The sequence below is a fragment of the Lates calcarifer genome, unplaced genomic scaffold (genome assembly GCF_001640805.2).
Source record: "Lates calcarifer isolate ASB-BC8 unplaced genomic scaffold, TLL_Latcal_v3 _unitig_1121_quiver_2679, whole genome shotgun sequence".
Taxonomy (NCBI): Eukaryota; Metazoa; Chordata; class Actinopteri; family Centropomidae; genus Lates; species Lates calcarifer.
In genome coordinates, this window is record NW_026115303.1 from 1 (window position 1) to 17272 (window position 17272).

Sequence of the window (17272 nt, forward strand, 5' to 3'; positions counted from 1 at the left end):
CCTAAAGTAGGGAATGTTGAAAACAAATGTCAAATGTGCCCCAAGCTTTTCCTACTTCACACAGCCAGGAACAACGAGCAGCTCTGATTGGACGGCCCATCCTGCTGGAAAGCATGATGTCATTGATAAAACTACTCTCCATAACAAACACTTTTGTTCTTGAGCTGCGTTAATCTCTGTTCGTCTTGTGCATCTGCTCTCTCCTGAGAACAATCACAGCTTCTTTATATTTTTTGTTTTTTTAATTCCATCTGACTCAAGCTGATAAATGTAGAGTAGAGGTGCAGTGATTTGTTGATTATCAGTTAGTCAAACAATAGAACATTTATTGGTATCACTGGATGTTGGACTGTTACTCAGACAAAACAAGACAGCTGAAGGGGAAAAGGGGTGTTTTTTACTCTTATCTAGAATTTTATAGACAAAAATATTCAGTACATTAATCAGCAATTAAAATAATTGTTAACCCTAATCAAGGGAACATTTATGTTAGCCACTTGTGCAGCCAGGCAGGAATATAAAAAAGAAAAGATCCCAGTTACAGCGGAATACCTGCCCTGTCATACCTCTAAAAGCCTTTTCAGCTATAACTCTAGGTTTTTCCCTCCAGAGACTTTAATATCAAGGATAATCACATCATGGATTGATGGCCAGGCTGGTTCAGTGGGAGAGGAAAAAGTTGCACCGTGTTCCAGTTTTGACTTTGTCCCTTTGCTTTACAAAGCTGCTTTAGTGCACTTAGTGGAAAGTAAATCTATTACCTGGCACAGAGAAATGCCTGCCTCATCACTCAGATTTAAAGACAGTGTAACCAGATAGTGTGTGCGGCTTAGAGAAGAAAACTGCGACCCAGATCTAAAGGAAAGCTGGGGTCATGCTCAGGAATGCTCAGGAAAGTGGGTGGGAGTTTTGATTTGATGGGAAGGGGTAGACATGCTGCATAAGAATACAATATATGTAAATTTGATGTAAAAATGAGGGAGGAGAAATGTTGAGTTTCATATCTCGTGAGGCTGTTCAACTCGAATTATCCCAGACATTTTGTCATCATGGTGGTGTTTGCCCATGTCTGTGTGTGTGTGTGTGTGTGTGTGTGTGTGTGTGTGTGTCTTGTGAAGACAAACGCCCTGTAGAGTAGATAGTTAAAACTTTGGAGTAACTTACTGCATACATTTACATATGAATGAGAACATCTCCTTAATGCTTAATATGTGAAGACAAATACACTGGTATATAAATACTTTATAATTAATTAATTTATTAGCTTAATTAGTCAAGGCATTAGCATAGCAGGTTATGTTTAATATAGAATTTGTGGTTATAGTGGGGCGTTTAGCAGCTCAAGTAGCTTCTCTTACAGTTTGGTGGATACTCAGGTTACCCTGGCTTTACAGTTTGTGCTACTACACCATGTTATTTGCTCTGTTGGAGTGAGCAAAGTTTCAGTAGGTTGTAGTCTTTATTAGAGCTGAACTGATTAGTTGAGTAACCCATTAATCAGATGACACACAAGTATTTGATTACTTCTCAAAATAAAATGTCAGATATTCCCAGGTTTTACCCTGCTGTCACCAAAACAAGAAAATTATGGTTGTGAAAAGTATTTCTTTTTCTAAAGGTCAAAGTTGCAAGTGTTATTAGATTCAGGATTGGAGCCTGCACTTCGTGTTTGGGTCAGTGTGTTGCATTTGAGTAGTGACGTGCAGCTTGTCAATGCTGTTGATCAGTTCCCCAGAGGGGGCACCGAGCTGCTCGATGGGGCTGAAGGACGCTGTGTCCTCTGGGACAGAGGCATATAAAAGCCAGAGCCCCTGGTCTCTGCTTCCTGCTGGGAGTGGGCATGAAGAGCAGTTCACACAGAGGCAAGAAGAAGAGGCTTTACGCGCTGGTTAAAGGGACCACAGGTGAGTCACTGCAAGAGATGAGGTGAGGCCCATGTGGAGGGACGGTGAGCATGCGTGGTTTGTGTCGCAACTTTTTGCGATCCACTTTTCTGAAGAAGAATTTGCTTTCTTTTAATATTGTTTCTTTAATAGCGTGGGTTGTCAGTTTGGCAGGAGATTACACCCGATACTGCTGAAAGTTTTTGCACCAAAATCAGAGATGATAAACTTTTGTGCATTTCTGCCCCAAAGTTGTCAGAGCTTTGCAATCGACTGTCTCTCCTATGTAGGTCACAGGATCCACCATGTGGGACATTGATCTCTGTGCTTTGGTTGTAGGACAGGAAAAGCAGGTCACTGATTTCCTAAACTGTGAAACTATCAATTTCTTCTCTGCCCTTAAGCTCTCAGTACCGGTATAATTAGAGCTAAAGTCCATGGATGCAGGACATAGAAAACCTTTTTACAAGAGAAGCTTCCTAACTCTGGTCGAAAAGTGATGGAAGGACATCAAATTTGCATCAGGCTTTAAGTAGTTTCCAGTGAGGACAACATGTAAAGGAATAAAACCGTTAGTGATTCTTGACTCCAGAGTGGCTTTAGAGATAATTAAATCTCTTTGGGCAGAAGCATGTCTCACTGTGTTTTACTTTGCCGTTCAAATTTTAATGAAACTTTGAATGACTCTCTGCATTATGTAACCGCAGCCAGGACAGATAGTCTTATCTGCTGGCACTGACATTGGCTGGAGTGGTGCTGAATTTTTTTGGCGGTGCCTGAAACACTGACCAGGACGATATCAGAGGAACTAATAACATTAGGCAGAGCTGCGGTGGCAGGACGCCAGGTTGGACCAATTACATTACGTTACAGATTGTGGAAACAACTGCCCTCAAAATGCCATTATGCATCAGTCAATCATTTTGCTGGTTACTCAACCAAGCAGCCGTCTTATCTCCTCTGCAATCATACCATTTCCTGTGGTAAATGGTATGTCGTTTCATATTGTATGTGGTTACCTTGCCTTTATTTAATCATTTAATATTTGTTTCATTTTCCCTCTTGTCTTCACCTGTCTTGCCTGAACACATTCACTCCTCTTGTCGTACTGTTTCCAACTTCTAATTTCCTCATGGTGGACATTCTTGGGGTTCTTCTCCCTTTCTTCCTGACATGACCCCCCACCCTTTTTCTTTGCCCTCATAAATCTCCCCACATGTGTGCTCCCTTCTGGTTGGAGATTGCAGAGTGCACTGTTGCCCCAGTTGCAATGGACGAAAGTGACCATGAGGCTCACTCTTCATCAGACGAGCAGGACTCCTGCCCTGCCTCCCCTAATCACAGCAGGGACCATGAAGCTGAACAGGTACTGGTGACATCCCCAAAAACTCCTTTGCTCTCCATTTTACACAGTCTTCAATTAATTTGGTCACAGCAAACATACTGTACAGTTAGAGGACCTCGACTTACCTTTACTTGTTGAGCCTTTCGGTTATTTTCCATTATATCTTGGTGCTTCATCTGACCTGTCACAGAAAACCGCTTTGCTTTTACCCCTCAGCTAATGCATAGTGCATAAACATAAGTGCAGAGTCACAGTAGGGCCCCATGGCTGAATTTAAATGGCCTCATTGCTTTCTTAGGGTCACTGCATTATTTATCTTTGTACTCGACAAGCAGGGAGACTTTAGTCAGTGGGACTGGGAGAGATGCTGTAACTGGAGTCCAGAGTGTGCACAGTAGCTTACACTTCAGCTGTGTATCTTCTTACATGAAAAGCTTTTCTATGTTATTTTTTATTTTAGCTTTTTGGCAGCTTAGTGTTGTATTACGCCTAGAAATCTGGGAATGAGAATAACCTATGTACCTAATGACTGATATAGTCCTTAAATTACAATCATAGAGAAAGTTCAGTGTTTTGTTTTTTTTTCTGCCCCACATTAACGCTGCAAAATTTATGAGGTGGTCAGGAGATGTATAACCCTTGATGTAGGAAAAAGTGGTTGCACAATACTCACTGCTGCTAGAAATATACAATTGAATTTATACTCAAGTATAAGGGCTCATTCATTATTAGTCAATCAAAAAATAATTTTTGTCAGTTAAGCAATTTTATTTGTTGGACTCTGTGGTTTCTGCTTAAACTCTGCAATGAATATTCAACATTAGAAATATCATATCTTTTCATTATGCGTCTCCTCTATAGAACTCAAAACCAAGCATTATTTTCCATCACCACAAAACATTGCGACCGTTTCTAAAAGTGTGCATTTTCTGCTCCCTGGATCTCCATCCCTTCCTTTCACATCGACACCGTACCTTTCTTCTTTCCTCTACCTCTCTTTGCGTCCTCCCTCAATTTTTTTCCCCACCTGTTCCTCTCATCCACCCCCTCCAACTACCGCGTCTCTCCAGCACTCGAGCCTCTCAGACGATTCAGAAGTGGAGAACATTATGCAAGACCCTCACCACGAAGGTGGGCATGGCCACCACCACCACCAGCACCATGACCACAAGCACCACCATCACCATGATGGCCCTGAGCCTCATGATGTAGATGCAGACAGGGAAGCTGAGGGCGAAGACCGCCCCCACACCCCGTCTTATTTGCGGCCCCCCGTGGCGGGTAGGGCGCAGTCGGATTCAGGTTTGGACCCCAGTTTGCCGCAGAGCAGGAGTGTGGAGTTCGACTTGTCGTCCTCTGTCAGCTCCTCCAGGCCCAAGAGCCCCTGGGGTCGATTTGACCCTTACGACAATAATGAGGTAACATGAGGTGGTCCGGCCAAGAAACCAAGAGAGGATAAACAAGATCTGTGTGGTTTAGTTCTGCTTCCAAGGCGACATTGTCTGTGTGTTGTAATGTGTGAACAGTTCATCTTCAAACTGATTGATATAGTTCATAGGATGTGACAAAGCTTGTGCACTGTTGTATTAAGTCTAAACTATGTTGCTTTATGTATTTAAAGGTTGATTTGGTTTTCTGGTGGTTGTGTTTGACGCTCTCAGATGGCAGCGTTGCTTTTTGTTCTTGTGTTGTTGACTTTATTTAGGCTCAAACTACTTGCGAGAAAGTTGACAAATGCGAATGGGACAACCAACTTTTTTTGAGCGGTTGACAGCGTTTTTACACAGTCATATCTACACAGTAGCATGTGCTTAACCGTTGTGTTCTTTCTTTCTTCTTTGTGTCTGCTTTTTTAGGACCAGGACAAGGAATACGTGGGTTTTGCAACGTTGCCAAACCAGGTTCATCGCAAGTCAGTCAAGAAGGGCTTTGACTTCACGCTCATGGTGGCAGGTAAATCCTCGTCTGCACATTAGCTTAGACATTTGATCTTAAGCCCAGTCTTTGACTTTGAAGAGATCTCTAATCACACAGTCTTAACCTCACTCTTTTTTGTCTTTGTTGTTCTTTGTTTGAAGGGGAGTCTGGCCTGGGAAAGTCCACTCTGGTCAACAGTCTGTTTCTCACAGATCTTTACAAAGATAGGAAGCTGCTCAATGCTGAAGGTGAGGAAATCACAGCTTTTGACATAGATTTTTTCCTTTTTTTGCTCAATAAATATTTGTTCTACAATATTTGGTGGCTGATATTAAAAACAAGGGTCTGTTTGTGTCTGTCCTCTAGAGCGAATCACACAAACAGTAGAAATCACCAAACACACAGTGGATATAGAAGAGAAAGGTGTCAAACTGAAGCTCACCATTGTGGACACCCCTGGGTTTGGAGATGCTGTAAACAACACTGAATGGTACTTGTCAAATGTCTTTAATGAAAATAAGATGGCCTCGGTCTCTTTACATAGTACAGCTGGATAACCTAATTTGAGCTCTGCTGTGGTGGTTAAAAAGTCATGTGCAATGGTGCAGCTGTTGCCTCAGAGACTGAATGTCCCTGTGTGTGTTTCTGCTGTAGCTGGAAGTCAGTGGCTGACTACATCGACCAGCAGTTCGAGCAGTACTTCAGGGACGAGAGCGGCCTCAACCGCAAGAACATCCAGGACAACCGCGTACACTGCTGCCTCTATTTCATCTCACCCTTCGGCCATGGGTATGACAAAGCTGCAGTGCTTAGCCCTCCCTCTCTTTTAATAGGGAAAATTAACCCCTTAATCAGCAGAGGAAGCTAATGTTACCATTACCTTCACCTTCCCCAAAAAACACACATTACAACAGCTTACATGTTTACTCACAGCCTTTGTTCTGAGCACACACAGCCACATGAGTAATTGCAAATATCTAGTATTTACTTGCAAGGCATTCAGCCCCATCAATTGTTAATGCAGCAGGCTCTCGCCTACAGTTAAAGCAGTTCTCCACTGCCTTCAGGTGAATTTACATCTGGTGCAGTGCATTCAGTCTAATCAGTTGTTTGTGCTGAGTGCTGATGTGGTTCTTTTCAGTGCATTTGTGCACATGCACCGTTCCACATTACTGAGCTCATTAAGGAACTAATACACCATAAACCTGCAAGTAATGCTGCAGTGCATTTTTCAAAAGTCACTGCGATGGAAAGACTGCTCCCTCTGTTGGTGAGCTTCAGTCATTACTCATCAGATACCACACAGAGGTCACTAAGAGAGCAATCCTCTGCCACCACTTATTGATCATTATCCACCTTGCAGGAGACTTAATCAGTGTCTTCACGCTGCCAACACACAATTACAAATCAGGTCTAAATGAATTCACAGTTAGTAAAAAAAAAATCAGGTTACAAACGTGTCCATTAGCACTAAACCCAGAGAGAGTATTGTGTTTCATTGTGTGTGTTGTGTCTCTTTCAGCCTTCGGCCTTTGGATGTGGAATTCATGAAAGCTCTGCATGAGAAGGTTAACATTGTCCCTGTTTTGGCCAAAGCTGACACACTCACCCCGACTGAAGTCAAGAAAAAGAAAATCAAGGCAAGACAGATCTCAATCAATAAACTGTGAAACATAGCAGAGATGTGAAAAAAAATACTCAGTCAACATGTATCATCCCTGACAGTATTATCCACACTTTTACATTAGAAACACACGTTTTCAGTCTCTACTTTCTCCTACCTACAAATGTTTCTCTGCAGATCAGAGAGGAGATTGAGCAGTACGGTATCAAGATATACCAGTTCCCTGACTGCGACTCCGACGAAGACGAGGAATTCAAGCAGCAGGACCTCGAGCTGAAGGTGAGAGCCGGGGCTGTGAGGTGGCTTTGTTGACCTGTACATGGTTTAGAGTAAAAACCAAATGTTAACTGGAGTTTTTGTATCTAAACTCCTGCGATGTAGAGAGGAGAAACACACAGCATCAGCTGAAAACACATGTAAATTGGATGTTCAAATGGATCACATCAAAGAAGATGATCCAATTATGTAGTGTAATGACGTTAAAATGAATATACAGACCATATAATGCATGACCTTGTTAGTCCATTTCTGACTCATCATAAACAGGCACCAAGGACTCACTTTGCCTCTGTCCTTAGCCTCTGATAAAACCACTGTGTTAAAAAATAAAAATAAAAGATAGAAGACAGAAAATGAAGCAAGTCAGTGTTTATGAGTTGGGGTTAAAAAGTCTGAATTAAGTACAGATTAGGAAGAGAAAGACAGATGTTGGAGAGAACAGGACTAAAAAGAGTCAAATGTGTAGAGATAGCACATCTGCATTGCACCACTCAATACTGCACTCATCCATCTTTACCAACTGACTCATCTACACCATCCACTGCCAGATATTTTTGAAACACCTTTTTAATTCTATGGCCCTTTCTGTTCTCCCCACAAAGGAAAGCATTCCCTTTGCAGTAATTGGCAGCAACACGGTGGTGGAGGCCAAAGGGAAGAGAGTGAGGGGCCGTCTGTACCCGTGGGGCATCGTAGAAGGTAGACCCATTCTCCAAGTCCATCTCAAGTTGATGTTTGCAGCAGAATGTAAAAAAATCATCATGGTCATTTGTAACATCTCAAGCCTTTAGAGACACTGCATACATGGATCCTTTGTCCTTTTAACATTTTAACTCATAGTTGCCTGCATGACTTGCATGACATATTTTTGAACAACGCTAAAACATGTTGAAGTTCATCTCCACACTGTGTTTCACAGTGGAGAATTCAGCACACTGTGATTTTGTGAAGCTGAGGAACATGCTCGTTCGCACTCATATGCAAGATCTCAAAGACGTGACCCGTGAGACTCACTACGAGAACTACAGAGCCCAGTGCATCCAGAGCATGACCCGCATGGTCGTGAAGGAACGTAACCGCAAGTATGCTTGCACGGGACACACACAGAAACACAGAACTACACTCTCATTATTTTCACATACAGATTTAAAGGAGCTATTTGTAAGTTTTGCTATTACGACATAGCCAACGTTAGCATCAACAGCCGCTTACTTCCACCCTAGAAGAAACATGAGTTCAGTCTCATTCCTTTGCTCACCAGGAGCTGTCTCCAGTGGTGGAAAGCAACAACGTTTTGCTTCTTCTTTTATTCCACCGAAGTTAGCATGCTAATCCCAGCCCTGCCAGTCCATCTTGGCACTTTCTGATACTGTCCTGAGGCTGTAGCGCTGCTCAAAGGGCGCCATATTCTAACCTCTATTGTAAACACACAACAATGTCTGAAGCTCTTGGAAAGCAACTATCACCACCACCCACTACCTGCAAGAAACCACATTGAAATACATCAAGATAAGGATAGAGACATTACAGACATTTAAATAAATATATTTTGTAGAGAATCTAGTGAATTTAATCAAACAACATGTTTTATATCCTTAAAGATACAATTTATTATTTGTTATCCTTGGAATTTTTTTTCCATGTATTCAGTGGGTTACGGTTTATACAATATTTATCCTCACAGACACGTACAATTATTAACTCAGCAGCTGCCCAGTGCAGATTTAAATTACCTTATGTGTTGTGTGTGCAGCCTTGAAAATCAGGCACAGCTCTGGTCTTCACCTAAACACTGAAGCACTAATTCCTGGGCAGTATTGTATTACCATTCTCTAAATAAATGCACTACAGTACAGTTTATCTGCTACCAGGAACTTATGGCAGTTTGGGGAAAATTGGTCTTTTTCTGTGTTCAGTGTCTTTCACAGGAAATGTCTTTAATAGCCAAGTGACAGGCAGTCAAACACTAAGCAACTACACTTAGCTAGTAACAGAACTAGCTCCACTTAGCATTTAAGGCTCACTTGTGATTTGACTTGAACCCTTCCAAAAACCAGCTGTGAATATAAAGTGTCTAACGTCTCTACAATGTTTATTTCTCTGTAGTAAACTAACCAGGGAGAGTGGCACAGACTTCCCCATCCCTGTGGTGCCAGGAGTGGCCGACAGCGAGACAGAAAAGCTCATCCGAGAGAAAGATGAGGAGGTACGGCACGCAGACCATGAACCTGAGTCACATCAGCACCACCACGATCACGACCACAAGTCTGAACACAGCTCTGTCCACCATGAGCACTCAGACCCTCAGTCCGACCCAGAGACACCCTCAGATCAGATACGAGATGAAGCTCTCTGAGTGCCTCCAGCTCACAGATTTTGTTTTAGCACAGTCTTTGTATGTAGCACACTCAGGTCATGTTTTCTGAAGCTGACAATGAGTAGCCTCAAAAACATGAATCGGTGATATTATACATTCAAATCTCTACTCTACTGGACCTTTGAACTGTGGGTATAGTATGTGCTCTGCTCTCTAGTGGCTCTGCACGGTTACATCCAGGTAACCATGTTGAGCAAGGCTGATATTGGAATCCCTGAATATGTTGAAAATGATGCTTTATACTCACCATAAAACGAGATCTTTACCCACGAAGCAGGAGCCAGCAGAAGTTAAAATTGCCAGGTTTTGCAACTTTTGTCCAGTTTTTTATAGCCCCAGATCAAGCAATGTTTCATAATCCCACATTTGAAAGAGTCAGCACTGCTTTTACCCCTGGGTTAATAAAACTTGTTCCATGGCACGTGCCAATTCTAAAGGTTAGAATTCAAAATTAATTTAAATATATTCAAGGGCTAAACAAAAATAGTATGAAATATGACATAAAGTGTTTCATTGTCACGAAAAACCAAAAGAGTAGGCACTGATTAGAAGGAATATTCTTAGAGGAAACACTATTAGTTGAAATATTATTTATTTTATTTAAATTCTTCACATGAGCCCAGTTGCTGATTTTTTTCCAAAGTAAATGAACATGAACCTAGCAGGCGTCATTGTACATAGTATTAGTGCTCTTTCATTTCAAGTTCTTACCCTCTTCCACACTAAATCCATTTATTTTGTCAAATAAAGAGATCATTTGTCCTCAGTTTCTTTTTATTATTTTTTGCGTAACCAACTTTAAAATGGTTGAACATGACAGTGTTACTATAACATGATACCATCTCTATAATGTGGAAATGGGTGCTCTAGCACCTAAACAGCAAATCTAAAGATCATAAAATCATTACATTATGAATCATTTAAACAAAATAAAATGATTATATGAGTTTAATTTGTTAACAGATAAAATAAATAACCAGCTGACTGATCTGAGTGTATTTTAATATCTTAAAATGCTACTTTTGTAATATTAAATATTCTGTAGTGTGAGCGAAAAAGAACCAGTGTTTTCCTGCAGTCTGTCAGTACAGGTCACGTGATCTTGAGAGAACAGATTAATCTCCAGAGCGTTATTGATTTGTTGTCCGTGCAGTCATGTGTAAATAATGAGCTTGCATATAAGGCTGCATAAGCCTGTTTAGACTTCACACCGCCATAATTCGCAGTGCTAATACTCGTCTCATCTCTCCTCACAGTTGCGGCGGATGCAGGAGATGCTGCAAAGGATCCAGGATCAAATGCACACTCAGAAAGACGCCTATTAACACAGGACACCAGTCACACTGTGTACATGTCTCTCTTTCACTGGGATTTAAAACACACACACACACACACACACACAGGAAATCTTTATTCCTTCTCTAGAACAATGACATCCCTACGTGTCCACCCAACCACTGCTCAACCTCATCAGCAGCACGTTACACATGATCAGGGACCTGCGAGGAGGTGGTAAGATGATCTGACGTTTGCAGCTTAACAACTCCCTTTATCCTCTCCAGAGATCTCGGACATTAATGGCTCCACCGCTGCAAAACACTCAACCCTCCTTCACTCCACTGTTTTCTGTTCTGTCAAAAGTATAAAATAACTAAAGAAATGGACAGGTTTGGTGTTTGTTTGAATTTATTGATGTCTAGTTTGAGGGTTAGTTCACGTATCTCAACTTTATTTAGCCACATGATCACAGGGTTGTTGTTTTATTTTATATTACATGAGGTCTATATGAGGTTTACATCTAAGTAACTGGTGACCTGCACAGATTTTTTTTACAAGCACGCTTTTCTGGCGCAAGTGTTTATTTTTATTATCCTTATCAGTCAACGATGCATATGTACTGTCATAATTTAATTTTCTATTTTACACTCATAAACATTTTTTCTACTGTTTTTCATCTTTTACTGTATGTGTTCCTGGTTTTATTTAACTGCTTCTTACAACACTGCTTGATATTAATGTATGGATGATTGTTTAATGTATCAGTTGCTGTTTTGTTGTTTCATTTAAATTTTGTTTTATCAGCGTCTGCATGTTTATCTCAGCTGCCTGACAGCATGGATGTTAGCAGCTCTGTTCAACATCAGTCACTCTTAACTCACATAAGAAACTTCCCTTTACTAATTGCCATATCAACATTTAAAATAATCCAACTTTTTATTTTTATTTTTTTTAATGAGAGAGAAGTCCCTTACTTTTATTTGAAGAATTCCCCAGTGCATCTCATTCGTGGCTGTATCATGACAGAACCATCAACAGGTCACATGTGAGAGCTGATGTGGTAAGAGATGATCAGGACTTTGATAAGACAAGACCCTTGTTTTGCATGATATGAGTGTCCAAGGGAAGGGTCGCATCAGAGGCCATGCAGTGTACTTATTTTTGCATGTGTTTTGTGAAGGTTACTCAGATTGCAGATCAATGTAGTGATCATAAGGTTATTTATGGGCAATGAAAATATGTAGCTACTCAACTGTTGGGGAAGATATATTGAGAAGAGATATATTATTATTATTTTGGTTGGTTATATTGATGTCCTCAAGGCAACTCACATGTTGGATGTTTGCTAACCTTAATGTTTCCTGTCTTATAACCAAAGCCAACAATGACAAACTTAATTATTCTAAATTTTCCTTTTCAAAGTGTGAGTATTGTTTCGTATTGACATGAGGAATATTGTTTTGGAATAACTTATCAAAGCCAAGAGTAATGATCAGAATCAGTGAATGAACTTGATTCTCTTGCTTATTGTTTCTTTGCTCCAAGTACCAGTGAAAAAAAAAAAAAAATAGTTGACTCTGCCCTGTTGTGTGACCTTTGTTTAAAAAAAAAATCAAAAAACATTCCTTGAGCTTCTGTCCCAGAGTCAGGTATTACTTTTTCTTTATTTTTTCTTAATTTGTTTGTTTTATATTACATTTGTCTTTTGTTATTCTACTTTTTGGAGTATATTTATGTAATAAATTTATAAATGAAATGCAGATGGAGAGGACAATATGTACAAATTCTAATATTGTAATAAAATATGAATAGAATTTCATGTCTCCATCACACATTGGATTTTGCTTTGTAGTGTTGAACAAACTGAATGCTATAGCTTGATTTTTTAAAGAAAATCACTAAAATTTGAAGCCTAATACCCACAACAAACACGTTAGAGTTAAGAGAAATCACCTTCTTTGAACTGAACAGTTCCAACCTCTGTCACCCAGTGGCTTGATGGGGGACGGACGCTGGTGGTTGCTAGGCAGAACAGACTCAGCTGGCCAATTGGCGTTTTTTCTGCAATTGTTGGCTTGCGTGAGTTCTCATTGGCCAGGATCTTCTGGGAGGAGCGCAGAGAGGCGGAGAAACGAAACCGGAAACAGTACAAAAGCAACGTTTGAGCAATTGCCTCGGTTTGTTAGTACTGTGAGAAAACTTATTTACCGAATAAGTCCGGAAACAGGCGTTGAAGCAGTTTTTTGGCGAACACAACTGAGGCACGAAGGTGAGGCTAAGGAACGAGCTAGCTAGCGGCTAGTGTTAGCATGTGTGTTAGCGGCGAGCGTTAGCATTAGCCTTCTCTATTAATGACGACTTCTTTTGACCTGATTTCCATTTCAGTCGCTTTTATCGCGTGGGTAAGAGTGGGCTTGTGTTTCCGTGACTATGTGGTCCGAATTTTGTCCACCTATGACAAACTAAGCACAACGGGGGATTACTTTTGACTGTTCCCGGGAAGCGCTATAGAGCAACTTAAAACCCTTTAAATGTGTACATTTTCACGAGGTCTGTGGCATGTGCAACATTCGAGAGTTTTTTGAGAAATTTAGGCCCTCTAAAAGTCGATTGATTTCGGACGATGATGATAATAAGAATCAGCGCAATTCCAATAGGGCCTTCGCACGCTTTCCGCTCGGGCCCTACTAAGAAAAGTAAAATGGAATGGTAAAAGTTATCTAAAACTTGGTCAGAGTGTGATTTTAAATGTATCTCTACAGTAAATAACGACCTTATTTACTTCAAATTTCTAACATAAGCTGCTGTTAAGACCTTTGTAAATTTGGTTGTTAGTCATTAAACGAAAACAACACTGAACAAAGACATTTTAAATATGTGTTAATAAGGAGGAGGCTTAAATGTGAAATAATGATTCTGTATGTGACTGTGGTGGAAGAAATACTCAGACTTTTTACTGAAGTATAATAAACAACACAAGTTAAAATCCCGCATACAAAGATTTACTTAACTGACAGTGTTTATTATTGTTGTGCAGTTCACTGTAACTTACACCGTTGTTTCAGTGATTAGTTGATAGACACGCAATTAATAATCATAGTGCTTTATCCCAAATATTTGTTGTTGTTGGTTCTTCAGGAGGTGATAGTCAACTGTTGATTTTTTGAAACAGACCTCTAATGTTTGTTAAATACTGTGGTTCAGCTGTAATGTTGAATATTTTTCCTTTGAATGTTTCTCTGTCTCTCCAGGTGTCACTACTTCACGTCCATGACATCGTCCACGATCGCAGAGACATGGTCCAGGATCGGAGAGACATTGTTGAGGATGAGGGAGACATCGTCCACGATCACACACGTTGTCCGTGATCGCAGAGACCTTGTCAAAGACGAGAGAGACGTTGTCCATGATCAGAGACGTTGTCCCATGCTTCGTAGAGACCTTGCGATAGAATCGGCGGAGACGGGGGTCACCGATTTGACGGCACTGCCCGCGATCATGGAGACATTGTTAATGATCACAGAGACACCGTCGATGATCTCAGAGACATCGTCCACGATCGCAAAGACACTGTCCATGATCACAAGACTTTGTCCATAATCTCAGAGACATTGTCCGCGATCACAGAGACGTAGTCCATGATCACAGAGACGTAGTCCACGATCACAGAGAGTCTTCAAACAATGAAGAAGTTCTTTGAAACCAGGACAGAGGCCTCCAGGTAATTCACGTACAGCTTTACATCAACTGTCCAACACAGAGCACGGACATTGTTTTTGTTCAGTGTTCAGTATATCAGATGAGTGTAATAATAGAAGTAATCTGCAATATATAAATAATGTATAATTAAACTGTATTAATAGAAGTAATGTAAAAGTAACGTACATGATTGCTTCAGTGATTAGTTGATAGACACAAAATTAATAATCATAGTACTTTATCCCAAATATTTGTTGTTGCTGGTTGTTCAGGAGGTGATGATAGTCAACTGTTGATTTTCTGAAACAGCCTCTAATGTTTGTTAAATGTTGTGATTCAGCTGTAATGTTGAATATTTTTCCTTTGAATGTTTCTCTGTCTCTCCAGGTGTCACTACTTCACGTCCATGACATCGTCCACGATCGCAGAGACATGGTCCAGGATCGGAGAGACATTGTTGAGGATGAGGGAGACATCGTCCACGATCACACACGTTGTCCGTGATCGCAGAGACCTTGTCAAAGACGAGAGAGACGTTGTCCATGATCAGAGACGTTGTCCCATGCTTCGTAGAGACCTTGCGATAGAATCGGCGGAGACGGGGGTCACCGATTTGACGGCACTGCCCGCGATCATGGAGACATTGTTAATGATCACAGAGACACCGTCGATGATCTCAGAGACATCGTCCACGATCGCAAAGACACTGTCCATGATCACAAGACTTTGTCAATAATCTCAGAGACATTGTCCGCGATCACAGAGACGTAGTCCATGATCACAGAGACGTAGTCCACGATCACAGAGAGTCTTCAAACAATGAAGAAGTTCTTTGAAACCAGGACAGAGGCCCCCAGGTAATTCACGCGCAGCTTTACATCAACTGTCCAACACAGAGCACGGACATTGTTTTTGTTCAGTGTTCAGTATATCAGATGAGTGTAATAATAGAAGTAATCTGCAATATATAAATAATGTATAATTCAACTGTATTAATAGAAGTAATGTAAAAGTAACGTCCGTGATTGCTTCAGTGATTAGTTGATAGACACAAAATTAATAATCATAGTACTTTATCCCAAATATTTGTTGTTGCTGGTTGTTCAGGAGGTGATGATAGTCAACTGTTGATTTTCTGAAACAGCCTCTAATGTTTGTTAAATGTTGTGGTTCAGCTGTAATGTTGAATATTTTTCCTTTGAATGTTTCTCTGTCTCTCCAGGTGTCACTACTTCACGTCCATGACATCGTCCACGATCGCAGAGACATGGTCCAGGATCGGAGAGACATTGTTGAGGATGAGGGAGACATCGTCCACGATCACACACGTTGTCCGTGATCGCAGAGACCTTGTCAAAGACGAGAGAGACGTTGTCCATGATCAGAGACGTTGTCCCATGCTTCGTAGAGACCTTGCGATAGAATCGGCGGAGACGGGGGTCACCGATTTGACGGCACTGCCCGCGATCATGGAGACATTGTTAATGATCACAGAGACACCGTCGATGATCTCAGAGACATCGTCCACGATCGCAAAGACACTGTCCATGATCACAAGACTTTGTCCATAATCTCAGAGACATTGTCCGCGATCACAGAGACGTAGTCCATGATCACAGAGACGTAGTCCACGATCACAGAGAGTCTTCAAACAATGAAGAAGTTCTTTGAAACCAGGACAGAGGCCCCCAGGTAATTCACGCGCAGCTTTACATCAACTGTCCAACACAGAGCACGGACATTGTTTTTGTTCAGTGTTCAGTATATCAGATGAGTGTAATAATAGAAGTAATCTGCAATATATAAATAATGTATAATTCAACTGTATTAATAGAAGTAATGTAAAAGTAACGTACATGATTGCTTCAGTGATTAGTTGATAGACACAAAATTAATAATCATAGTACTTTATCCCAAATATTTGTTGTTGCTGGTTGTTCAGGAGGTGATGATAGTCAACTGTTGATTTTCTGAAACAGCCTCTAATGTTTGTTAAATGTTGTGGTTCAGCTGTAATGTTGAATATTTTTCCTTTGAATGTTTCTCTGTCTCTCCAGGTGTCACTACTTCACGTCCATGACATCGTCCACGATCGCAGAGACATGGTCCAGGATCGGAGAGACATTGTTGAGGATGAGGGAGACATCGTCCACGATCACACACGTTGTCCGTGATCGCAGAGACCTTGTCAAAGACGAGAGAGACGTTGTCCATGATCAGAGACGTTGTCCCATGCTTCGTAGAGACCTTGCGATAGAATCGGCGGAGACGGGGGTCACCGATTTGACGGCACTGCCCGCGATCATGGAGACATTGTTAATGATCACAGAGACACCGTCGATGATCTCAGAGACATCGTCCACGATCGCAAAGACACTGTCCATGATCACAAGACTTTGTCCATAATCTCAGAGACATTGTCCGCGATCACAGAGACGTAGTCCATGATCACAGAGACGTAGTCCACGATCACAGAGAGTCTTCAAACAATGAAGAAGTTCTTTGAAACCAGGACAGAGGCCCCCAGGTAATTCACGCACAGCTTTACATCAACTGTCCAATACAGAGCACTGACATTGTTTTTGTTCAGTGTTCAGTATATCAGAAGAGTGTAATAATAGAAGTAATCTGCAATATATAAATAATGTATAATTAATCTGTATTAATAGAGGTAATGTAAAAGTAACGTACGTGATTGCTTCAGTGATTAGTTGATAGACACAAAATTAATGATCATTTTACTTATATATACTTATATATAATAATTATTGAGATGGTATACTAAGGTGTCAAAACCATCAAAAAAATCATAGTATAGTAAGGTGTCAAAAACCATCAAAAAAAATCATAGTATAGTAAGGTGTCAAAAA

The 17272-nt window shown here is 40.8% G+C and overlaps 1 protein-coding gene across 2 annotated transcripts; it reads left to right on the plus strand.

Moving 5' to 3' along the window:
• The first annotated feature begins 4249 nt into the window (after nt 1–4249).
• Nucleotides 4250–16947, plus strand: LOC108886431 (septin-4). 2 transcript variants are annotated; one of them, XR_007809473.1, is made up of 14 exons: nt 5047–5181; nt 5307–5393; nt 5512–5635; nt 5800–5934; nt 6668–6785; nt 6947–7048; nt 7651–7747; nt 7968–8130; nt 9155–9254; nt 10682–10937; nt 13955–14424; nt 14790–15259; nt 15625–16094; nt 16460–16947. XR_007809473.1 is itself a non-coding variant. In XM_018681293.2 (11 exons), exons 1-11 carry the CDS (start codon nt 4338–4340, stop codon nt 10748–10750), a joined length of 1401 nt encoding a protein of 466 aa, XP_018536809.1. In that variant the 5' UTR covers nt 4250–4337; the 3' UTR covers nt 10751–12522. The 2 variants fall into 2 exon arrangements, 1 of the variants encoding a protein (XP_018536809.1); XM_018681293.2 differs by lacking the exons at nt 13955–14424; nt 14790–15259; nt 15625–16094; nt 16460–16947 and adding an exon at nt 4250–4646 and having other exon boundaries at nt 5085–5181; nt 10682–12522.
• Nucleotides 16948–17272: the final 325 nt, after the last annotated feature.

Coding starts and splice junctions, on each gene's coding strand:
- LOC108886431 (XM_018681293.2), top strand. CDS start 4,338: ATGCAAGACCCTCACCACGAAGGTGGGCATGGCCACCACCACCACCAG. Junction 4,647..5,084: donor ACCCTTACGACAATAATGAG/GTAACATGAGGT, acceptor CTGCTTTTTTAG/GACCAGGACAAGGAATACGT. Junction 7,049..7,650: donor AGCAGGACCTCGAGCTGAAG/GTGAGAGCCGGG, acceptor CTCCCCACAAAG/GAAAGCATTCCCTTTGCAGT.